General features: G+C 40.0%; 1 protein-coding gene across 1 annotated transcript in view; it reads left to right on the top strand.

The window, feature by feature from the left end:
* galnt18b (UDP-N-acetyl-alpha-D-galactosamine:polypeptide N-acetylgalactosaminyltransferase 18b) overlaps window positions 1-24,464 on the top strand; it is a 106,370-nt gene extending 81,906 nt beyond the window's left edge. The window contains exons 8-11 of the mRNA XM_086287803.1: window positions 287-424; window positions 11,915-12,010; window positions 14,782-14,946; window positions 21,012-24,464. Coding sequence (XP_086143929.1) covers window positions 287-424; window positions 11,915-12,010; window positions 14,782-14,946; window positions 21,012-21,158 — 546 coding nt within the window. The 3' untranslated portion in view covers window positions 21,159-24,464. The remainder of the gene's footprint in view (window positions 1-286; window positions 425-11,914; window positions 12,011-14,781; window positions 14,947-21,011) is intronic.
* The last annotated feature ends 1,893 nt before the right edge of the window (window positions 24,465-26,357 follow it).

Raw genomic sequence — 26,357 nt, forward strand, 5'->3', positions numbered from 1 at the left:
TAAATATACACTTAATCTAATGTTATTTTTCACCACTAGTAATATAAGGCAAGCTCTGGGTATTGAAATTTGAGGTGGCAGCTGACTAGTAAAGATGGATTTTAAGTCAAAACAGAAAAAACATTAAAACTTTATAGGGGCTGTTCAAATGCACAACAAACGGCTGCACAATGCACCTCAATGACACATTATTTGAGTCATCTTTTTACAATCTACAGGTAATCAATTCTGTACTCTGCGTGAGCATCTCTGAGTTGTCCTGTGTGTTGCTGTTTCCTTAATGCAGGACTCAGGGATTGATATTGGCGATGTGTCTGAGAGGAAGGCTCTGAGGAAGAGGCTGCAGTGTAAAACTTTCCGCTGGTACCTGGTCAACATCTACCCAGATATGAGGATGTACAGTGAAACCATCGCATACGGAGTAGTAAGCTGCCAACTCTCTCTTCATCCTAAATTCAGTTCGGTGTCTGCAAATGCCAACGCAGGGCTAAACCGTGCCTGAGCAAATCATTTTAATCACTTGTGCTGGGATATGGATGGCTGCAGTCAGGAACACAAACAGTTCATATAGACCAGGTTGCTTCAGCAACTCTGACACTTGCCTACACTACACAGCTGAAGTATTTATTATTTTTTTGATTCTTATGATTTTTCTTATAAACTGCAGTAAGGTTAATTAAAAGATACCTGTAGCATAGTCTTCTAGAGAGCGTTGCGGCACAGTTTTCAGTCAGAAATGCCAGAAAACATAACACCCAATTGGCATGCTGGCAATGCTTCTATTTGCCCATTCCTAGGTGTACTCAAACAGCTGCATTTCCACGGTCCTCCCACGCCACATCACTACGATCCACCCTAATCCACAGTGACACACAGGCCACACTATTATCACACTCATTTTTATCTTTTTTTCCCCCCCACATTAACTGACAGTAGATAGTGGATGGATACAGACAAGGGAATAGATGAGTCTCATTACATTAATTTCCCAGAATTAGTTGACCTAATTACCCCGTATTTGTGCCATGCATTCACGGGTTACTCAGTTGTGGTGTCATGTGGGTTCATTACGTGCAACAGATTGTCAACCTTGTCTAATGAAAACAACAAAATACAAAGGCAAGGCGGCAGTGTCAAACTAATTTTTCAGTATTATTTATGCTAAAGATAGGTGTTTATCTGTGTGTGTGTGTGTGTGTGTGTGTGTGTGTGTGTGTGTGTACACGCAAGAGAAAGACAATGCGAGAAATTGCCTATTTGGATTTTGTGGATGTATACAATCAAATGTGATTTAGGTTGATTAGTTAACCCAGCCCAGCAGATTTGATTTGATTTGATTTGAGTCTCCCCAAGGTATACACTCTTCCACATGCATAACAAATACACTACTGAGAGATAAAGAAAGCTGATATTTCATGTGACATTGCCATGCCATATGCCATGCACTAACATAAGAAATTACACTTTACAGCTAGCTTATGAATTATAGCTAATGGTGTGTATTTGGATCTTTACCTATAAAGTTGCCAAGGAACTGCCAGTGCCTCTACTTTTACTTCTAGTAATGCAGCTAACTGAGTAGCCCCATTCATCATGCATAATTACCAGCCACATCCATTAAAAGTAACTCTCTCCTTAATGATCTGTGCACTTCTAAGTTTTTACTTTACTGGCCACAAAAATAGGCCCCATGGATCTGTTATTTTTATAGACTAGTATAGACCGTAAGTACACAAGATATTGCCTTTATTGTAATATGAACAATCTAAAAGATGATGGCCACAGTTTAGCCTTCATCACCAAATTGATTATTTATTCAAGCAATTGGAGGGGGGCAAAGTATACAGTTCAGTCAGATGACAGAACACATCATAAAATCCAGTTTGTATAACCTATTCCTACCCAAAGGTCTTTCTGAGCTTCCTACTCGAAAATGACATGGCCAAAATGAATGGAGTATTTCTCTGCAATTACAAACTCTCTGTAAACAATCTTGGTATCAAAATAAAGCTAATACACCTTTAAAAAGAGCCCATGAGGTTGCCATCCCCCTGGTGGAATGAGCTCTCACTCCCTGGGGCAAAGCAAGGCCCTTAGTGCTGTACGCCAGTGAGATAGCTTCTATAATCCAGTGCACGCACTGGACAAAGACAATGCATCCTCCTCTGCTCTTCAGCTGCAAAAGAAGGGGAGCAACTCAAGCTCCATTGAGTTATAAGATGCAGGCATGATCTTGGGAAAATATGCAGCATTCGGACGCAATATGACCTTGCAGCCGACAGCAGAGAACTGTGTGTGGAAGGGATGCACAGGGAGAGCATGAAGGTCACCCATTCGCTTTGCCGAAGCCAAAGCGAGAAACAATGCAGTCTTATATGAGAGAAATTATATATCCACAAACCCAATGGTTTCAAAAGGGGAGCCACAAAGGGGCTCCAGCACCAAAGACAAGTCACGCGAATCCCATTTAAAAAAACATATGGCGAGGGGATGTGCACCTGGTGCCACCCTGTAAAAAAAAAAAAAATATGACAAGCAGATAGCTGCTAAATAAACCTTAATTGTAGAAAATGAAAGGCCCTTATCCAGCAGCTCCTGCAGGAATGTCAAAACATCCACAATAGAGCACTAGAATGGGAGAGTGTGGCGGTCCTGGCACCATTGCTTGAAGCCTCTATTGGATGAGACCCTAACGCTCTGAATTGTCGCCACCACACTAGGTGGCAGGCCCCTATTAACCAAGTTTGACCTTTCAGCAGGTAAGCATATAGGCGCCACAGATCTGGACTCGGATGAACCACTTCTCCTCCTGTCTGGAAGAGGAGATCCCTGCGGAGACGAAGCTGCCAAGGACTTGCTGCTAGCAGACTGATTATCTCTGCACACCACGACCTTGTGGGCCACCAAGGGGCCACTAGAATCAGAGAGACTGCCAACGCACTCTCTCTAGAACCAGAGGGGAAATGCATACAGGAGCATATCTGGCCATTGGTGCGCCAGCCCGTCCATGCCCAAGGGTGCATCGTGGTCGATTTTGGACAAGAACAGTGGGCAGTGAGCGATGAAACAAGGCCACTCTGTGCTGCAACAAACGTGCATGTCTGGAAAGCCAGCATATTTCCAGGAATGAAATCTGCTGACTTGGGATTGGCGAGCTCTTTTGAAAGTTCACAAAGAAACCGAGTGTCTGAATGTGTGACAGAACCAGTGACAGCTGTGTCGCCGCTTGCTGTCTGGAGCAAGCTACGAGCCCAGTTGTCTAGATAGGCTAAGATGCAGGTTCCTCTCTCTCTGAAGAGTCTGAGTGCTGCCTCCGCACATTTTGTAAAGATGCGAGGAGCAGGCAACAACCTGAACGGCAGACCCAGGTATTCATAGGCTATGCCCTCAAATGCAAACCTCAGGAACTGCCTGTGGTTCAGGTGTAAAGCCACTTGAAAATAGGCATCCGTTAGATCGATTGTTGCAAACCAATCACCTGGGCCGGCTTAATTCAAAAGCTGTCTGAGTGTTAGCATCTTGAACTTGTACGTTCATAGATACTTAAGGTCGAGGATGGGACAAAGCCCTCCCCCTTTTTTCGGAACAACAAAATAACATTTTCTGTCTCCGAAGCAGGGACCACTCATATTGCTTTTTTCTGCAATAGCGCATTTATTTCTTCCCTCAGTATCACTGCTGCCTCGTTGCCAACAGTAGTGTTGATGACTCTGCGGAAACGAGAATCATCAACGGAATTGCAACCTGTAACCCATAGCTGCGGTTCGCAACACCCACGGGGAGGTGGCGCAAGCATGCCATTGAGGGAGCCAGCTAGATGACCTGCAGCACTGCTGGTGTGACGTTGTCAATTGTAACATGGTAACATGTACATTAACACATTTTGTTGGAGGCACCTTTCCTGGGGCACAACAATGAAAAACAGCGGGAATACTTGATGTGGTCACCTGAACATTTAACACACCCGAACCAGGAGTTACAACCTGAGACATTTTGTGTGCCAGGGGTTTTTGCTTGGGAGACGGTGTTAGGAAAGTGCAGCGCCTTCTGGGGCTGACAACCTGAACAGAACTTAAGTGGTGCCTCTTGGGCGGCAACAGAGGGGGAAAAGCAGTGTCTCCACTTTCTCCACTCAATTCCACAGCTCAGAGGGTTAACCTATTGTGATGGAAATTTATGTATTGGTCCCACGTTTTAGTAATATCGCTTTTGGGTGATTTAATCCGTCTTCGGATTCGGATGAAGCCGGGGCCCCAGAGTTGGAGAGGAGAGTGTCATGCCTTGCAACAGCCGTCCATCCCAGGACTTTCTCCACAAACGTCACCCATCTTTCCAGGGTTGAGCACCAGAGCTGGTGACAAAATGTAGAGGCTTCCGGCTCTGTCAATGCTCTCCTAGCATGGACAATCCCCAGGCAGACAGGGCAGGCATCGTGCTGGTCTTTGTTGTGAAAACAGAAACCGCACCACTGAGGACAGGGGTGGACAAAAGATTTCTGCTTTACTCGCTTAGGTTTGGAGTCCATTCCAAAGCGCAAAGCAAAACGATGCACAAGAAAAGTCGAAGTTAGTGCTCCAACTGCGTCAAGTCGGCAGACAACGGAGCTAACTAGCAACAGCTAGCTAGCCCAAATCAGCAGAGGTATTCTCAGTGAGGTGAAGAGCGTAAAAACTGAGGGATGACTGTGATGACAGGGGGTATATGTGCAGGCGGGGCTGTGCGTATGTCATCACAGGTCATCCACCTTAAAGGCGTGAATAAAGGTTTCTTCAGCCATGACACGCGAGGATATGATATCCCACACTTATGTGTTGTACTGAGTGAATTGACTTAAAGGAAACTTGAAGTCATTGTGGGTTGCATACCTCTTGAGCATTGGGGCTCAAGAAGATATATCAGTTCAAAAATCATTAGACTAATCATAAGATCATAAGAGCTCATGGGTTGTTTGGGTTATTCCTACTGACTGTAGGAGAGAAAAGGACAGAGCATTGTTGTGCCGTATTTACTGTTTTTTATTTTTGTCTTTATATTAAAATCTCACTGACTTTCTGTTTACAACATCATTACACTTCTTATAATCAGATTCACTACAGAATGCTTACTTTTAATAATTTTATTACATCTGTTCATTTTACATACTATTTCAAGAGCAAGAGTTGAGGCTCAGGTGTGAAATTTATGGTTTTCAGGGTTTTTATCAATTTTTATCGTTATTTTTTGATCGTTTTTATCGTTAACTCAGTTTCCCTGTGTCTTTTCCCATGTATTATGAATACATCTTTTTTTTGGTACCGGTACAGATTTTATTTTGTTGTATTACCTTAAAGCCCGGTCTGTGAAAATATTGTAGGACTGTTACCGCGCCAGATCCGCGACCCCGAACCGTAGTAAGGAAACCTCTGGCAGTTACTTGAAGGTTCCGTGACTTGCTCGTAGCCGGCAACTAGCTTACTGTACAGGTCAACTCCGCTAGTAAAAAGATCAAAGGAGGCGTAGGAAAACTGCTTCACCGAACTTTATTTCTTCTCCAACGCACAAACACACCGTGTACAGTGGGCTGAAACAGTTTACTCACAGCGAGCATCGCCGACACAACTCTGGCTGCCAAGGGAGTTATTATATTCCTTTTACTAATTTTCTTTCCGTCTCTTTTGTTGTTAACCGTTACTTTTTCCCCTTCTCGTCTCTCTCTCCACACAACTACACCAGGGCAGTCCCGCTACACACATCCCAAATACATTTCCCATCAGGCTTCACCCTTAAAGGGCCATGCTTGTAATAGGACATAAACCGGTCCGTGGCACAAAAAAGGTTGGGGACCGCTGCTTTATTTGGTGTATGAAGCTGTGGGAATCACAAACTTTTTAACAATAAATAAAACTGCAGATTCTGCTGTTTATTAGGTGTAATGTTTATCACATTCACTATGTTAGCCTAGCTAATGTTAGCCTAATGTTCGCTAATCTGCCCTAGCACAAAGTCAAAAGTGCAATGAATGAAAATTTGTTTAGTTTTCACAGGTATTTGGTCATAAAAGAAAAGACTGGATAAACTGATGATCTGATGAATTACCTCTGGCTGGATAACCCAGTATCAGGCCAAAATGGGTAATATGCGCACAAGCCCACCATGTCCATTTCCATGCAGAAGTCACAATAAGTTGCAGAAGGCTGCAGTACCAGCAGAGGGAGACATTTTATTTTTAGCCAACATGAAAATAATCACAGGAAAGAATTTAAACAGACATTATTAACACATTAGCATCTAAATACATAGGGCTGTTCGATATAACGATATATATCGGTAGAGAAAGAAACCAGACTCATTGATCGCAATCCTCATTCAATGTTCTTAACGGCAGTAGAAGAAAAGGAAATCATTGATATTGTTGGGAAATTACAAACAAAAAACTCCACAGACTCTGATGACATAGATATGGAAATAGTCAAGAAAGTGATAGAGGGCATTTCCAAACCCTTAACACATATCTGCAATTTGTCCATACAAACTGGTACATTCCCGACACAAATGAAAATAGCTAAAGTAACACCATTGTTCAAAAATGGTGATAAACACCAATTCACAAATTATAGGCCTGTCTCTCTACTTTCTCAATTTTCAAAAATACTGGAAAAGGTTTTTATTAATAGACTTGACAAATTTATAGACAAACATAAAATAATAACGGATAGTCAGTATGGTTTCAGATCAAATAGATCAACATCATTGGCATTAATAGAATTGATTGAAAATATCACTAACAATATAGATAAAAGACAATGTATAGCTAGTATATTCATCGACCTAAAAAAAGCTTTTGATACAATTAATCATGAAATATTACTCGATAAATTGGAGTATTATGGCATTAGAGGAGTGGTGTTAGAGTGGGTAAAGAGTTATTTGAGAGACAGGAAACAATTTGTGAAAATTGGGGAACATCAATCAGAGTGTATGGACATTGTTTGTGGAGTTCCGCAGGGGTCAGTATTGGGACCAAAGCTGTTTATCCTCTATATCAACGATATATGTAGAACATCAGATATATTACAGTTTATTCTGTTTGCAGATGATACAAATATTTTTTGTGCTGGAGAGAACTTACAGCAGCTTTTGGAAATTGTCACACAAGAAATGATTAAACTGAAAACATGGTTTGATAGAAATAAGTTATCATTAAATTTGGAAAAAACGACATTTATGTTATTTGGAAATTATAAAAAAGATGCCGAAGCAAAGTTATTAGTAAATAATGTCGAATTAGAGCAAGTTTCGGATACAAAATTTCTGGGTGTGATAATAGATAACAAAATCTGCTGGAAACCTCATATAAAGTATGTACAAGCTAAACTGTCAAGAAGTGTCTCCATACTGAGTAAAGTTAAATATTTTTTGCCTTCCAAATCACTCCGGGTACTTTACTGTTCACTTATATTGCCATATTTGGAATACTGTGCGGAAATTTGGGGAAACACATATAAAACTTCACTTCAACCAATATGTAAAATTCAAAAAAAAGCAATCAGGATAATTAGTAAAGCTGGATATAGAGACCATACTAACGCCATGTTTTTGAAATTAAAAATATTGAAGTTTATGGATCTTATAAAATACAAAACGGCAAAAATTATGTAGATACAATATGTTACCAAGAAATATACAGAGGATGTTCTATGACAGAGAAGGAGACTATGAACTAAGGGGTAAATTGAATCTGAAGATTCTTAAAGCACGGTCAAATGTTAAAACCTTTTGCGTAACTATTTATGGAGTAAAACTGTGGAATAGCTTTACTGCAGAATTACAGCAATGCTCAGGAATTGGCAAGTTCATAAAGACACTTCGAAAATTACTCTTGGAAGGATATGATATTGAAAAAGACAATCACCCATTGTATGTATAAATATGTCAACTCGTATTTAAATTATAAATATCGTGCCAGCCTTGTTGATATAAGTTTTCTTGTGTATTGTGTGGAATATGTGATGAGGAGAATTAGGTAAATATGTGGGATTAATAAGATGTTGAGCAGGGGTAGGAGTTAATAAGTATGTGCATACTTCTTCCTACTCCTTTTCAGACCAAACAACTGTTATCTCATGTTAGACGAATGTGTTTTATTTTATTATATTTTTCTTGTTTGTCTGTACAAATACGTGTGTGTGTGTATATCTACACATATATTCATATTCGTAAATGAAAATACATGTAGACGAGTATATATTGGTTTTTTTGTTTGTTTTATTATGTCTGAAATAAATAAAGATACAAATACAAATACAAATACGATATAAAAACTTCTATCGTTTCCTAATACGCTATCGTTTGTTTCGTGGTGTCGTAAAATAAACTGTTTACAGCAATATTTTTTCATCATTTTGATGGTCATTGTAGTGGCTATATTAATTTCTTAAAGTTCTCTCTTTCTCTTATATTTAATATAACCACACGGACAAGTGCCTGTTTTTACATGTTGTTGTTAGCAACAATGATGGTAAAACCATCGCGTGGCTCCGCTGTCCGCTTGTTTGTTTTCTACTAAACCTTTCACAATAAAGCTCAAGATCCTGTTGAGACTTTTCAAATAAAACTGAATCACGTGAAAGAGTATGCAGAGAGTTTACGGATGAGAAGAAAAAAAAGAAAAAAGAAAAAGAACTGTTAGGTGCTAAAAAATAAACCTTAGACTCAAACTTTGAAAGAAAATGTATAGTTTCATGCATCGGTTAAAACACTCGAATCCAGATAAAGGACGCCCAGCTGGAAAAACTTCACGCAAGTCGAGTTGCCCGAGCGTCACAGAATTTACAGAAAATATTACATTTTTGTGATTTATATTGTTGTCAGGACGATAAACGTCTTATGATATGAGATTTTTGTCATATCGCACAGCCCTATAAATACATATTAGCCGCCTATCTTAATTGTTTGCAGTGATTAAGGACCCTGGAATGTATTTCATACCTTCCTTGCTCATTAGTGACTTCTTGGCTTTAAATATATTATCTCCGCCTGCTGTTATGGAAACTTCTGCATGCGTGTCCATTTCACACTTTGAAGAAGCAAAGCATAAAATGGAAACGGTGGCCCGGTGTTTCTGTTACACGCTTTGCAGTGATATCGGGTTGGGTTGTAGGCTATTTTTTTAATTGTTGTCATGTTGCGGCATTAATTAACAGAAACAAGATGTTGCTCAATCATAAAACACATCTGTAGTGTTTTAAACCTCTGAGCATGGGTTCATAGTCTTGACCAAAGTGGTAAGCTGATCATTTTTATTTCGACAGCCAAAAATGTCCTCACATTTTCAATTCACGTGTTTCAGGTCTATTTATTTCTCCCTCATCTTGTCCTCTACAGCTTTGTATCTAATTCCTGTTCCTATCCAGCTTTGTATTTGCTGTGCACACATTAGAGCAGTCCAATCAAATCTGAAGGATTTCATTTTTAAATCTCTCTTGTAACAATACTCCACCCACATATTTTCTGAAACATGTTTCATGCATCATCTTTCAAAAGCTAAAGGTCCTGATGGTTCAACGTGACTGTTTTCCCATAGGTGTCGCTTACTGTTACATATTTATTGTTTTTATAGCTTTAGAATAGTTTAGACCTGTACTGTTGATGTGGCCATGTGCTGCCTGTGGATCTACTGATTATCAGATACGAGTAGACATCCCCGGAGCAACTGTGTTCTTCTGATCTCACATCTTTGCCTAATTCACTCCTTGCTCAAACCACTATCCCTGAGCTCCCTGCGGTGCACTTTGTATCTTGCAATCTTGCCAACCTTTGTCATGACGCACATGAATAACCCTCTGGGCCTCAAAATCTGAGTCGTGTTCATGAAGCGTAACAGTTCTGATTTACATTTTTATAGAATAAAAATTAGTTTAAGAGGATTCAGAACATGATTCATGTTTAGATCTTTCGACCCACTCACGTCCATTTTCCTCTGTATTTCCTGTAATTATGCTTTAAACCTCATATTCTGTGAGTTACAGTGAAGATGTATGATTGATGTTGGTATTAGATGGTTTCTGTGGGATGTAAACCTCTCTGGCCTCTTAATTAGTTACATCTTGCTTGTACTGGGTTGGATCACCTTTTGCCTTCAGAACTGCATTAATTATATGTGGCATAGATTCAAAAAGGTGCTGGAAACATTCCTCAGATGTACACTTGGTACTAAGGAGCCTGAATTTTGCCAAGAAATTTCCCACACACTATCAAACCAGCCTGAATCATTGATACGAGGCAGGTTGGATCCATGCTTGCGTGTTGTTCAGAACAAATTCTGACTGATCAAATGCTGACTGATCCAGCACAAATTGAGATTCATCAGACCAGGCAGTGTTTTTCCAACCTTCAATTGTTCAATTTTGGTTATATTCAAGTTATACAATCATGTTTCATGTTTTTAGCTTCCTGTTAACAGGTATAACCAATAAAGTGGCGAGTGTAATTCTTATTTGTCTTTCTGGGTTTTTAGCTCCAAACTTACACAGTTTTGTAGAAGTATTTTCGAAGCAAAAACAAGCACTGCATCAGGAAGTACTAACTGTCTCGGTAATAATTTCCTCCCCTATGGAAGAAGAAATAATGCAGTGCAGAGTTGAACAGAGCTTCCTCGCTCTGTTCGTGGACTGTTTTTGGCTTATTGATCAAACATGTAGTACTCTGACATGTCCATCTGCATCTAAAGGACAATGGTCACTCTTTCGAGGATGCCAATGTTCACACTTTGGAAAGAGAAGCCAGATAGTTTGAAAGAAGAGTGAAAGAAGCCATCTATGTCCACTGTGAACGACCATGTTTGAACAGAGGCGGTGGCTTGCAACACCAACTGTCTGCCATCTACAATCCAGTTTTGAGATCCCTTCCCAGACACCTTAACGCCCACTCACATCCTGGACCATTTGACCTCAGGAAATCACATGATAGGGTGGGGCCAGGTTTCACAATGAGCTCACCCGAAACCTTGGCTGATTGTGACCTACACGCGTTTTCACACCTTGGCTCGTGTGATTAGGTAAAGGATCATTAGGGGATCCTTTTGTCCCTCTCAGGGGGACACTCCCACAGGGTTTAAATCTGGGACTCTCCACCATTTGACCTTAGAACTGAAGAAGCTTCTCAGATGAGAGGTGAAACGTCTTCAAGCAACTTAAAGAAGTCCAGATGCTTTTCTTTCCAAGCTCCTTAGACTCTGACATGTAGTACTTTGGATTACAAAAGCATCATAATCAGTACATACTCCAGCATAATAAATAAAACTGACCATGCATACAAAACAGCACAGAAAATATCATTGTCTTGTAGCAGTGTCCTCCGTACACCATCGATTTTTCACACATTTGGAGTAACAAATTGAAGAACTAACAGGACTTCTCTCAGACAAAGAAAAGACACTTGCTGCAGCAAGCATTATAAAATGGTACCAGGATCAATCGACGGAGTAATAAAGTGACATGTAATTTACCACCTTAAATAATTGCCTTTTTTTGCTCAGTTAGTTAAACTCTTAAGGGTGGTCAAGAATTCTCCCTTTGAGTACAATTGTAATTCTGCAGGACAGCAAAAATCTTTTTTTTCTCGCATGTTTCTTTTCAGTTTTCTTTGTAGCTACTTCAATAAATTAAAGGAGGTGAATAAATCAAGCTGTACTAGAAAAGAGCGCATCGAGTTGTCTTTTAATTATGACAGGCTTGAATGGAAGCTCGGCACTTCGCTGCGTGAACCTTGTAGAAATTAGATACTACTGTTGATGGAAGCACATATTTCTAAAGGATGTAAAGGTAACATAACAAACTTCATTTAGTTTATAGTGTTACCTGCTTGTGCCACATGTAAACACAGTCATAGTACTGACTTTAAAAACTAAATTTTGTTTCTTTGTGCATTTCCCCAGTTGAAAAATTCTCTGAAGACTGATCTGTGTCTGGACCAGGGGCCTGACAATGACAACATGCCCATCCTGTATCTCTGCCACGGGATGACACCACAGGTTAGTGCTCTCCTAAACATCCTCTCTGTCTCCGCTTCACTTCAGCATGGAGCAAATACTAAAACTGAATATAATACCTATATATCTTGGGTTGTCTTACCCAAACTTGTTTTATCTTATCAAGATAACCTTAGCAACAGTCCCGGGTGTTTTTAAATACATATTAAACTTGTCTCTAATCGCAATACACCTCAATTTAGCTGTGAACCTTCCTGAAGGAATTCAGCTCGGAATAAAATTCCACATTATCAACAAAACAAGTTGCAAAGACCATGTTTTTGATTACAATATTTTGTACCTTGATCTTTTTCTCCAGCTTTCTGTTTACACTCTGTCTTTTTGTTTTTAATCAGTTTTTATTTGCTGTTTGTCTGAACTGCTTATTCAGGATATATGTCAGCTCAAATAGGAGGGAGTTTGTGTCTTCAAATGTTAGTACAGCGTGATTATCATTTGCTTTCTCCAGTCTCTCCCAGCATATCGATTCCATTACATCTGAGCAGGTTGTTTTCAAACTGTTTAACCTTGCTGTGATGGTTGTAAACTTGTCTCATAGAGTGTGGTTTGATCTGACATTATCCCTCTCTATTTAAATGAAACTACTGGATGTGCTTCAGACTCAGTGTGGCCTGTGTTGATGTTTACACCACTGTACAATTTAAAACTCATCCCAGAGAAATCTTCGGTGATATATCTGTAAGCTTTAGGAATGTTAATAATTATTATTTCCTTATTCTGCTTAAACAGCTCTTTTTTCAGGCCTAGATAACTTAAAACTTGTTAATTATAAATCTGTTTTGAGCTATAAATCCAGGCATATCAAACAAAGGATTGGAGTAGCACCAGCATTTCTAATGAGATTAGGGATCTCTGCTGCAAGACAAATCTGGTCTGCTCTATTTTTATGTTTCAGTGTTACATCATCGGGAGGAATTAGTCCCTGGATTGCTTTTATATTGGTACAGATACAATGACTGTTGCAAATGCATGCTCTAGTCGGTCAGAATGAGTCATTTTAAGCGTCAGCTACTTTCTGCAGATGTTGCTTTTATAGGCTTTGTGTCCAAAGTGCTGTGGTAAAAGCAGTACATAAATGTGCTAAAAGAAACCTGCCAAGGTACACATGAAAGAAAGAGTAATACAAAGCTTACACTCCCACAGTAGAACATGTTGTCAGCAAACATACAGCCCTCCAGCTAGCTCGAGCAGTAATAAAACATACCGACTTAAGCACAGCAACAACAGAAGCCACTGCCACAAAGGCCTGGCAGCTTGCACATTTCCAAACGTGAGCAGCACTGATTTTTTTTTTTTTTTAATCACTCTTATCAGATTTGTTTAATGCCTGGTGCAAAAGAGGCAGGAAGTAATTTGGGAATTAAGAGACAAATATGATTAGAGTAAAAGTAATACAATCTAACTCTGTGTTTTTAATAAAACTTTAATAAAAGAAAGTATTTTGAGTATCTTTGACTGATAATAGAGGGGATGATGTGGGTAATCTGTACCCCAGATCCACATAGTTCCTGTGTAATTGTCTGCTTCAAGCTCAGTTTAACTCTGGAACTCTGGTGATTTCACTACTCCGTTGATGTTTGCACCTCTTTAACATTTAAATTCTGCTACACAATTAACGTGTTCACCTTTGAGCTTTGTTTTTATCCCTTTGTTTTAAGCTTCCAGTATACATACCCGGATCCTTTACTTTTGTAAGTCTACTAGTAAACAATGTGAAAATACTAGAGTCACAGTTCTGCTCATGTAAAACCACAGCGTTGACAGCACAACGTGTAAAGCTGTACTCGCTCTGCATACAAAGGGGTCTAGTCAGACACTTGATACTGATCCATTGATGTGTAAGTAGCATTTTATTCTTTTTTTATGGCTGGTCAAGGTGGAGGCGTGGAGCTAATTTTAACTGTTTTCTGGACTACACAGTTAGATACTGTGGCAGCCAATGTGGGTGTTGTGCCCCTCCACTGGGTCACTAGATAAATCTGGTGAGTTGATTAGCGGGAGAAGGGAAAAAACAAAGCGACATTAATTTCTTTTTATTGCTTTAGGCGTCCAGCTGCATTTTCTTTTTTGTTAAAGGTCATATAGTTTTATCTTTTTGAAATATCTCTGGTAAAAAAAAATGAGTGCTAACATAACATGTTTTTAGTTTTTTAAAAATGTAATTAATTAATCAAAGAGTTTCGAGTTTACTTATTTACCTTCCACCCCTGCACGATTGAGCACATTCAAATCATCGGTACACAGCATAGCACATTATGTTTGTTCAAGACGTCGTGTTTTTCACTCTGTGCTCTTCACCAAACCAAAGCAAGTTTTGTGTCAGTGAATACATAACTCGTTCCTTTGCTTCATTCTTGCAAATGATTTACAGCTTTGTCAGCTTAATATGAGCAAACATTTGCCCTTGGAAAAAAGTTGTTGGGAAGGTTTCCATCAGAGAAAGCACAATTATTTCTCTCCCCCCCCCCAATTCCTGAATTAACAATGAGCTTCTTTTGTTGCCTCGCCTCGTCTATCTTTTAGCCTGTGTTCAGTCAGGAAAGCAGTATAAATATGCATCTTTAATGCATGTAAATCAGCCTCACAGATCTCTCTTTCATACTGAAAGAAAACCCAAGAACAAGCCTCATTTGCTGCATAGTTTAACACCTGTATAGCATATACAGCTGGAGAAGGGCCAACCACGCCAGTCTGAACATGCACAGTAAAGGAGCATGCAGTTTGCTTATAGCTGGGTTTTGTGTTTATTTCAGAATGTTTACTACACCAGTACTCAGCGGCTCCACATCGGGCTCCTCAGTCCCACCATTGATGACGACGACAACAAGTGCCTGGTGGATGTGAATAGCAGACCCCGCCTCATTGAGTGCAGCTATGCTGCAGAAAAGCGTATGAAACTCCACTGGCTCTTCACTCAGGTAAAAAAGAAACCCACAGCACAGATCTTCAGAAAAAGCCTTAAATAGCTCTTCCAAACACTTCCTGGAAAACTCATTATCACATTATTACCATCCATCATTTTAGCACCAAATTTTCACTGAAAGTATAAATTGTGGCTGTTGTTCATTCATTTTGCAACACATAGCAGTGACAATTGTTCTGTGGTAAACACAGATACACGCAGATATTAAAATGTGTATGTGTATGAACATAAGAGGAAAAGAGGTTTCAGTAAATCCCCTCAAACAATAGAAAGTGCCTGAGAAGAAAGTCAAAGAAACTGTACTAAAAAAAAAAAAAAAAACAGGAAAAAAAAACCAGAATCAATGAAGCTTAATCTCACCTTCCTTGTTGGTCAGGCCATCAGACTTTATTCACATCCATGGGATGTTTTTCTCGAGCCTGTGAAAGAAAGTTGTGTTTATAGTTTTGTAAAAATGGTGTCATAGCAGAAAAAGGGCATTCACACACTTAGTTTAGTTTAAGTGTTAATGGTGTCCTGGTTCCAGGGCCGTGCGCTATCTCTGAGTGCTGAATCATTCGTCTATATATGTAAGTTTGGGTTTTCTATATTGTAGTATTTAAAGTTTTGACTCATCCGTTTTGGGGTTTGAATTCTTGTAATGGTTTTATTTTGAAATCCCTGTCTTGGTTTTATTATTGCTGTATTGCTTTTCAGTTTTGGGATATTATTACCTTTTTTCTCAACGTTTTCTTTGTTCAGTGTTATTTTTCTTGTCTAAGTATTTAGTTGGGTCTTTTTGTTATTTCCCATTTTGTTTTCGTAGTTTGTGGTGTTAAAATTGAGGTTTTTTCTTCCTACTGTCACCAAGTAGCTGGCTCACATGGTATGATCTGATTGGTGGGGTTTTCTCTGTATTATTGTAGGGTGTTTACCTTACAACATAAATCACCTTAAGGCGGCTGCCGTTGTGATTTGGCGCTATATAAATAAAACTGAATTGAAAAATAATTAAGGGAGCACTTAAAATCTGACATTCCATTTAAAGTACATAGACCTGTCTTCCCCTTGTCCTTTGTCATGTCATTTTCTAAGTCCAGTGTGTGTTCCTGTTTTGTGTCTGTGCTTGGATTGCTTTTCTCTTTGTGTTTTTTGGATGTGGTTCTCACTATAAAATGCTCGCTTCTCTGTCTCCTGCGTTATGCATCTTGGATCCCCTAAAATCTACAGTCCACACAGTCAACTGTTTGGTTTTAGACTTCAAGCATCAGTTTAAGTATTCAGGAAAATATTATAATCATGTAGGTGGCTAATTTACAATTTAAGTTCTCTTCAGCTAATTTGGACACAAAGACTCACTGAAAATTAATGACTGTCTCACTCCATTAGTAGCTCAGTGGTATTTCAATAGAACTGGGGGGATTTTGATTTACTTTGTGCTTTCATTTGGCTCCACATATCCTCTGCTTTGCTGTCAGAGTACAATCAGATTCATTTTTATGTATAAAATCCCAAAATAGTGCTTTTAAAGAGGCTTGCTGTAACAAGGACAGCACAGTTTTCACTCCAGTGCCTCTAGACCTGTGTCTGTTTGGTTTGGCATAACAGACACACGCTCAAGATCATATGTCACACATTCCCTTGTTGATCTTAACGTGGCAGTTTTAGTTAACTTTGTATAATTTAGTAAGTGGAATGAGGGCATATCAGCCAGGCTGGAGCATACGTCTCTGAAATGTGCCATCAATTATTGACACAGTTTTAGCTGCACAAGGAGTCAAACTTCAGCAGAAATAGATTGCCTTGATGCAGCTTCTCCAACTCTGAAAGAAGGAGTGCTCTGCAAATAAGAGGGAAAAAACTTTGATTTATCTTAATTCAAATGCTGCACTGTTCTGCACAAAACCTGGTTAGATAAAGATATTTTTAATCTCTTTCTAATGAAATGTGGAAAATTGCCTCACCTCCTTTACTCACTCTAAAAGCCTCTCATTAGCCACAGTGTGATTTCCATTGTCCTCAGTTTGAGAAATAAATGAATTGTTTGCTTTCATGTAGATTACTCACATGGTGGTAGATTAAAAACAAAACTTAAATCGTAGAGTTTGGTTTGGTTGTATAATTTGTGGGCGATGCATTTTTTTTAAATCACTGTTACAATTCAAGTATCAGCCGCCCTGTCTATGATATGTATCCACACATTTTAAGAAGGCGTACCAAGATTTCATGTAGACAAGTTGGCTGATTAAAACCCCGAGTTTCTACTTTTATCACCCAGTGTTACAGATTTACAGTGATTCTGGCTTTTATAATGGCCAAGTTCCAGCTCTGTGAATCATCGCCCAGGTCTTTGGTTTGTTCAGCAATTCCAATAAGTCTTGCATTGTGTTTATTGACACCTGTTTTCCCAGTTTGCAAATCAATGGGATAATTGTTTTGCAGGCATGAATAAGAATAAATATGTCATCCCTCCATGCAAGAGCCAGAACAATAGCTGCATCCCCAGATTAAGTTACAATTGCATTTATATAATTATCCAAAAAAGACATTTATAAAGGTATGAACATACCCTAAGTTTTATCATTATTTTATCTTATTTTTTAACACACTGTAAATCTGGAGTTTACATGTTTTAACTGGTAATTTTTGGGCCAAAGACATGCATGTTAGGTTAATTCAGTGGTTCCCAAACTTTTTTTGCTAGGCCCCCTTTGTTTTACAACAAAATCTTTTTGTTTTTTATTCATACCACTTTTTTTAGCCTTAGCTAGTTTGATAAAAACTAAAACTCCAGCTGGAGATAATGGGCTTATGAAGGTCATTATCAACTTTCTCTGTTAAACCCAGTTTAGTGCTTCAAGCTCTGAGTTTCACATGTCATTTGATGTTTCCATCCATCCATTCGCTTCCGCTTATCCTTTTCAGGGTCGCGGGGGGCGCTGGAGCCTATCCCAGCTTTCATAGGGCGAGAGGCAGGGTACACCCTGGACAGGTCGCCAGTCTGTCGCAGGGCCAACACACAGGGACAAACAACCATTCGCACTCACATTCATTCGAACATTCACACCAATTTGGATTATCCAATTAACCTATCCTCACAAGCTGCATGTCTTTGGACGGTGGGAGGAAGCCGGAGTACCCGGAGAGAACCCACGCAAACACGGGGAGAACATGCAAACTCCACACAGAAAGACCCTGGCCTGGTGTTGGAATTGAACTCAGGACCTTCTTGCTGTGCAGCAACAGTGCTAACCACCGTGCCACCGTGCTGGCATTTGATGTTTCATCAGCAAAAAAAATGATAAAAAAGATGCTGATGATAAAGTGGTCATTAAAAAAATAGTAAAATGCAATACTTACAAATAGGATAATGCTGCAGAAAATCATTGATCTTGTTAATATTACACAGAGCAGTATAATAAGCATTTTATTTCAAGTTTTATTATTTTATCACTCGCTGAGCACTGAGTGTGCTCTCAGTACTGCACATTAGAGCTCTGAAACTCTAATCTGGACACATTTGAAGAGGAAAGAGACACAAGGAAGACATTGTGGACATATTGGCAGATCATTCTAAGCTTTTTTTGTGTGTTCTCTGTTAAAAGACTTAAAACCAGATTAGAATGAAATATAACATCACTTATGATATCTGCATCACCACTCCCACGACATTGATATGCACATTTTGCGCTTCATTCAGTGGTTTTAGTAGCCGTAGTGTTGGGAGGATAGTAGAATGCTCCCAAACAGGTTATGTGTTCAGCATTAGTTACCATGGTGATTCAGCCAGGTAAAAAGAGAGACATTTTTTGTGGCATAGCTTCCTAAGCAACCTCGCTTCATAATACACCCCTCAGCTCTTCTGCATAATTTATGGTGTCCATTTGTAAATGGATTTCCATATAGTTAGCTAAGAGAGAGGTATTTTCCTGCACATTCCTGAATGTGGATGATGCTGTCTATTGTTGAATTCTGATTGGTTGACAAGTGGGTCGGAATAGGAAAGAGAGTGAAGCATGACTAAAAAAAAATATATCAAAAATCAAAAAATACAGCATGACAAATGCAGACAGTGGTAGTCACTGTGCAAACCTTTCAGTGCTTTTTATATTTTATTTCACTTCAGCTTCTTATATGTTCTAACTTCGCTCTTCTCTAAGGCTGCCTGATGGACCAGAAACAGCAAAAGCAAGAATAGGCGACAGACCAATTGTGTCACATACTTTGTGCATGATTGACAACATCTCTGCAAGTAGACGGGCCGTCCACAGACTGCCTGTGGACTGGAAGCATGTTGTACTTCAGCCTTACAGATGTACAACCTGACACAGGAGGACGGGCTTTAATCCCAGCTTTCATTTCAAAAATCAGAGAACATTTATAAACAAACCTCAAATAGTGTGATGTTCAGAATGACACAAACGTAACCTGAAAAAATAAAAATAAATGAAAAGGGAAAAGTGTTTTGGGGGGTTATATTGCTACTGCACACCCCCTCAATGCAGTCAGCCCACGGGAAATACCAAATTATTTGTTGCAATATTCTTCTACATCGTATCACAGCTACAGCTGTCGCTATATCTGCTTATGGAGAAGACATGTGTGCCCCTCTGGTACCCTTCACCTCATGCAATAGCTGTGCCTCGTGTTTAATGCCCCCCTCCCCCTCCTGTGGAAAAAATCCTCCTCTTCTTGGTTAGGGAAACCTGACAGTTTGAAGGTGTCTGCTCTAAATAGAGCAGCCATTGTTCTCTATATTTGAAGTCTAAGCTTATTAGACATTAACTGTTATGTAAGCAGTGAGAATTTAGGATACTGTGGGTAAGTTAGTGCAATGGCTGGTTACACTAAAACAAAGCCACCTTATTAAATAATAGCAATAATCATATCTCGGTGTAGGTCCTGTTTACTGGGGTTCGAGCACCCTGATGATGAGCATAGGGCTGAAACTGTGGAAGTAATAGAGCTCATTTTCCATTTTTTGCTTCTGTAGTCAGATTTCATTATGAGATTTGACCTTGCAAATCATATCTTAACAGTATCTTAAATGAATAGCAGGCTGTTGTCATATAAAATATTCTGTTTCTATATCAGGAATGGGGATCTGTGCCTATACAGCTCCAATCCTTTAGGTTATTTCCTTCATTGTGCCACACAGTGCCCCATCGGGTGGTGCATGTCTTAATGGTCTTTAAATGTCCACTTCCAGAGTTACTGCAAATCTGCTATCTGTAAAAATGTCTCTTGGACTTCACACATGGGCCAAAACTCGTGAAGACATTGAAAGAATAATTTAGCACCAGGTCTGTACAGGCTGTCCAATCCTTGGGTCTTTTTCCTCCCACATCCCTTTGCATTCCTCTCATAGCACTGAAAAGAGCTCTCCCCACACAGCCCTCTCCACACTGTATTGACGGTTGAAGGCCTCCTCTTCAGTCACTTGCCCTTTGTCAGCCCTGACACTGCAATGAGAAAATCCTGCCTCATTTCATGAAGACATGCTTCAATATTTTTACTGAGCTGATGGTCTCATTCTGTTCAGACTCTGGCAGCAGATGTCATATTAAAGTTTATAAATTGCTGGACCTTAGTTTTTGCTCTTCCTCCATATGTCCCATCCTCCAATAAATCAAAGACTTGTCTATTAAATGAAGGTGTTTTTTTAAACAATATTGTAATAGCTCTGAAACCTAATATGAGGTGTTTGTGTCCTTCATGCCCTGGTTTCAATTTCTCTTCCTGTTTGTCTGGGATGTCTGTTGTTGTGTTTGTGTCTCGTTTTCCTCTTTTGAGTCAAGCCTTTTTTATCCAGAGCCTTGCTAGGAAAAAAGCTAATGACAAAGCTGGTAATCACGTTGCTGTTTTTGCCCTTAACCATGCTGATGCTATCTGGTGGCCCAGTGAGGATGGTGTGAATCAGCCAAAAAAAAAAAAACCCAGCTTAGGGCTCCTCAGTAGCTTACATCTATAACCATTCACAGCAGTGTGGGTTTAAAAAGAGGCAGGTTATATTGTGCACACATTTTTTTGTCTCTTCTGGATTCTGGCACAATTTTAACCAGCCTGCTTTTATCTTTTCAGGGAGGATCCATTCAAAACAGGAAATCAAAGAGATGCCTAGAGCTTGTAGCAAGCAGTGACAATGAGTTTGGCTACCAACTGGCTCTGCAGAAATGCACTGGACAGAAATGGTTCATCACAAATGTGCTGTTTAGCAGCTCCCTATGACTGACTGCCGAAGGAAACACTGGAGTCAATAGCAACTGGACTGAATGAAGTCGTCTCTTTTGTGTGCATTTGTGTATGCAAGTGTGAGTCTCTGTGTGTGAAAGTCTGGGAAGCGGGAGCACTCATTTTGAGAGCCACGATGTCTTCTAAAGAGCCGGTCGACATCACATCATAAATGTTAAACATTTTATTTTGCCTAAAGGAACAGCCATAGTTGGCAGATATTTTTCAGATCTGGCAATGTAGTATATTTAGTATATTTTGTGGTAAATACAGTACAGTCAGATTTTCGTTGACTTCAAATATGTAATGGGTACTTGTTAATATTTGCTACTGTGTAGCAAGCTTTCAGAATCTGTCCCTGCTGTAATTATTTTTTATTTTAGTGTCTCGGGTTTGTAGGTTTATTATGCGATTGAGCTGTACAGTTGTGGAAAATATTGGAACAAATCTGAAATTGATATTTTCTAAATGTAAATATTTTTGAATATTTGTAATATATAATGTTGAAATAACGCCTAATAATTATAGAGTGCAGTGCCTTTTTTTTTCGAGGTCAGTATTTGAAATAACAGGTCAATCTAGCAGTAATTATCAGCTGAAAGGATTCAAGCTGGGATAGGCTCCAGCGCCCCCGCGACCCTGAAAAGGATAAGCGGAAGAGAATGGATGGATGGATGGATGGAGGATTCAAGCTTACAATCAAATCAACAAACACATTTCACACGGGGCCTTGGGTGACCCCAGAGGGTAGGGTGGGGTGTGCCCCCCGAGGCCCTGGGACGTGCCCACACACACTCACACTACAAGAAGACTGTTGATTTATGTATCTGTATATTTTTTGATTTATGTGTTCCAGTAGCTGTGTGTTTGGCTTTTCTTACAGCAACAGCAGTTGGCGATACACTGTGCACTTCTATTTGTGCTTTATCATTTTATTATATGTCCCCCATCCCCCCCTCTGCTTCTTTTTTTTCCTGCCTGTCCTGCCTTAGACATCGACATACAACATATAGTGTAATAAGTGAAATAACACAAATAGAAATGATTAAATAAGGAGATAAAAGATTCACATGAACAACAGGAGCCTGTAGAGATTTTATATAGCTGTTATTGCTGAAGCAAAGTGTGTTTGGAACCAAAATGCATTTAGATCACAATTCTGATTGCAAAAGCTGGCAGACAGGACAGGATTTTAAAAATCAAAAAAGACTGTATACACACTGTGCTACAAAGCTCAACACACCCAGGATAACTTTCCATTATTGGCTTCAATTGCTCTAACTTGTCAGTCAGGCTAAGCAGTTACACAAAGGCGGTTGTCAGCTTGATAATTTAACCCAGAGTTTTTCAATCTAGCTACAAGTGCACTCACGTGGAAGGGGTTAGCGTTGGCATCATCTGACTTATTACAAAAACGGTCCACAGGCAGAGGTGTGATTGATCCTAAACAGGAAGATAAAACTATGATATTAGAAAAACATCAAGAAGTTAGACACTTTTGTTACACTGCTAGTACTGTGTCATGAGGAAAAGCACTTTACAGTCATTTACCGTTAAAAGTGCTGCATAAATGTGCGCAATCCAAACAATTTTGATGTTAAGACTGGAAGAGACCTACTTAATTAATAACATTGTTTCTTTGAATCCAGGAGGAAAGTTGGGCAAAATGCTAATTGTAGAAGTTAAGAGTACCAGTACTTTGTCATTAAATCACAGGAAAATCTGATGGAGTTATTCATTAAACTGATATTTTGATGAGCATAAGATGTTATGCCCATCTAAATATCAGTTGTAGTTTAAAAATAAAAAAAATATTTTTTTCAGCAAACAGGAAACGAAATCAAAGAGTTGTGTTTATCTTCTCTAAACATCGTACTGCTGCTCATCAGGGAAATACAAAGACTTTAGATGATATTAAAACACTTTAGACCTTTGTTTTATCTGTGCACAGAAGTCTGGGGGACTTCCAGGAATGGTAACAGGATTTTTTTGAGCTCTAATTGTTCAGCAAGTGGTAATTTTCTATCTCTTAATCTAGGAACACGATCTGCTTTGGAGCAGGTTAGGCCTGCAACATAAGTTACCATGGTGACAATAAGGAAAACCCAGGGTTAACCCTGAAGTTGCCTGGGTAAGACCAAATCCTCTTTCATAATGCAGACCCCTGTTAGATTTAGAAATCACAAATACAGAAATACTGGAAGTGGCACAGATAACAGAGATAACTGTTGGGAGTTCAAACACTCTCAAAACCATCTGTCAGACAGAGGAACACAAGGCAAGACAGACAATGTTTAACTAGACGTTTTTGTATAAATTTCCTCAGAGTGGCATCACAAAAACTGAAAAATCTCTCTTCAGATTGAATTGTATATACAAATGCTGCAAAATTTCACAGTTGCCACTTTTTAAACATGCAAATGGGCTCCACTCCATTTCAGTAATTCCAGCTTTAGGCTGTTGGTTGGAAAAAGTAAGCACTGTGATGGTGTCACTTTGAACTCTGAGACCATTTTCTGAATTTTTTGCAAATCACTTTCTTTCAGGAAATGGTTTGCTAATGGTTTTGTTTAGGTTTCAGACACCTGCTGAAAACATGTTGGGGCTTTCACTTGGGGATGGAAGAATTGCAGTTTAGTTGTTTAAAAATGTGTTTTTGCTACCTGTCAACAACAAGGAAGATTAAACATTAAAGAAGCCACTCGGCAAACTGACCCACTTAGATGTAGCACAAACTTTTTGAACTATAGAGCATCATCAATTGCCTGACAGCAAACCTACCAAAACACAAAACCGTGGTCCTCCGACTGGTCCAATCAATCAATCCAAACACTTGGAGTTGCTGTGACACACTGATTTACTTGTAATTTGGGGTAATGCTGGCATAAATCTTCCGAAATCTATACTTTAAAATATTTGCTGTGTGTGTTATGTGTATATGTGATATATTTGCAAATAGCCTCACTCTAATGTCTCTACATAAGAAGACAAGTTTACCTGGAGGTTAATATGAGACAATGGTGACAATGTAAGAGAGAAAGCTGCACTGCTAAGGAAAAAAATTAAATAACAGCGTCCGAGCTTTCTAAAGAAGGACCAGTTAAAAAGAACAACAACAAGATGCTGAGGCTGAAATTTTGCTCTATGTTGAGATTTGACCTTCAAAGAGACCTTTTTATTTAACTCTAACTAAGACACACACATAGAACATTTAAAAGGTACAGAGCCACGGCAGTGATCTTGTCAGTTTGTACTGATAAATGCTGGGGCAGAAGCGGAGAAATGGGGCAGCTATCTAGTCTAACTGTAAGATAAGATAAGATAAGATAAGATAACTCTTTATTGTCATTGCACAGTCATACATAGTACAGTAGTACAATGAAATTGGAAAAACTGTCCTACGTCGGCACTACATATAACACAACACGACACGATATGACACATCACAACGTAACAAACAACACAACACAGTATATTAACTTAGTATAAAAAAGAAGAATAAGTGTATGTGTATTGCACACTGTTATTATTGCACATTAATTATTATTGCACCTTGTTATAAATATAAATATTATTGTTATCGTTTTAAACATTGTTACCTCCCCCTAAAAAGTCCAGGGAGGTATCCAGTCAGGTCAGCTATTTACATTGATCAGGGCTATTGCCCTGTTGTAAAAGCTGTCCTTGAGTCTATTTGTTCGGGACCTCAGCAGCCTGAACCTCCTGCCAGACGGCAGCAGCTTAAACACCCGGTGTCCTGGGTGTGTGCAGTCCCGTAGGATGCTGCGTGCCCTCTTGAGACAGCGAGTGCTGTACAGGTCCTTCAGGGAGGGAAGAGGATGTCCAATGATTTTTTGGGCCATGTTGATGACCCTCTGGAGTGCCTTTCTGTGTGCTGTGGTGCAGCTGGAGAACCACACACCGATGCAATATGTCAGCACACTTTCAATGGAGCAGCGGTAGAAGACGGTCAGCAGCTCCTTCTTCAGGTCCATTTTTCTGAGGATTCTCAGAAAGTGGAGACGCTGTTGGGCCTTCTTTAAGACCGCAGAGGTGTTAGAGCTCCATTGGAGGTCTGTGTCTATGTGCACACCCAGAAACTTGAAACTGGAGACCCTTTCCACGCACTCCCCGTTGATGCTGACAGGCTGCAGCTCGGACTTCCTCCTTCTGAAGTCAACTACCAGTTCTTTTGTTTTGGTGGTATTGAGGTCCAGGTTGTTGTCTGCACACCAATCTGACAGCCTCTGAACTTCAGCTCTGTATGCAGTCTCATCTCCCCCTGAGATGAGCCCCACCACAGTGGTATCATCTGCAAACTTGATGACTGTGTTGTCTGGGTGGGAACTAACACAGTCATGTGTGTACAGAGTGTACAGTAGGGGACTCAGTACACAGCCTTGTGGAGAGCCGGTGTTGAGGCTGAGGGCTGAGGAAAGATGAGGCCCCACTCTAACTCTCTGTACACGGTCTGAGAGGAAGTCTCTGATCCAGCGGCAGGTGGTGGAAGGAAGTCCAATTTCCAGCAGTTTATCTATTAGTCTGTCCGGGAGTATCGTATTGAAAGCAGAGCTAAAGTCAACAAAGAGCAGCCTGGCGTAACGGCCCTGCACTTCCAGGTGAGAGATGGTGGTGTGGAGCGTTGTAGCAATGGCATCTTCAGTTGATCTGTTAGCTCTGTATGCAAACTGGAGCGGGTCGAGTGTGGGTGGCAGGCAGGACATGATGTGACGTCGGACCAGTTTCTCAAAGCACTTCATTATAACAGGTGTTAGAGCAACTGGTCGGTAGTCGTTGAGGCTGCTAATGTTAGTACGCTTTGGCAGTGGGACAATTGTGGCTGACTTTAGGCACGGCGGGATGCAGGACTGGGACAGTGAAGTGTTGAAGATCTTAGTGAAGACCCCTGCCAGCTGGTCTGCACACTCTTTTAGGACCTTTGCGGTTACCCCATCTGGTCCGGTGGCCTTCCTGGGGTTCACTGCCCTCAGTGTGCGCCTCACCTCATATTCCTGCACTATGAGGCTTGGGCTGCTGCTGTCCGATGTTTTTGCTGCTGCTGCCTCTGGTCCCTTCACCTCAAAGCGTGCGAAGAAGTGGTTCAGCTCCTCTGCAAGCTCCGCGTTACCCTCAGTCAACGTGGTATTGCCAGGTTTGTAGTTGGTTAAGTGCTGAACTCCCTGCCATACCTGTCGT

Source organism: Aulonocara sp. 'chitande type north' Nkhata Bay, linkage group LG1 (genome assembly GCF_057382095.1).
Source record: "Aulonocara sp. 'chitande type north' Nkhata Bay isolate Kocher_YH1m ecotype deep benthic linkage group LG1, A_spYH_male_GT1.1, whole genome shotgun sequence".
NCBI classification, from domain to species: Eukaryota; Metazoa; Chordata; class Actinopteri; order Cichliformes; family Cichlidae; genus Aulonocara; species Aulonocara sp. 'chitande type north' Nkhata Bay.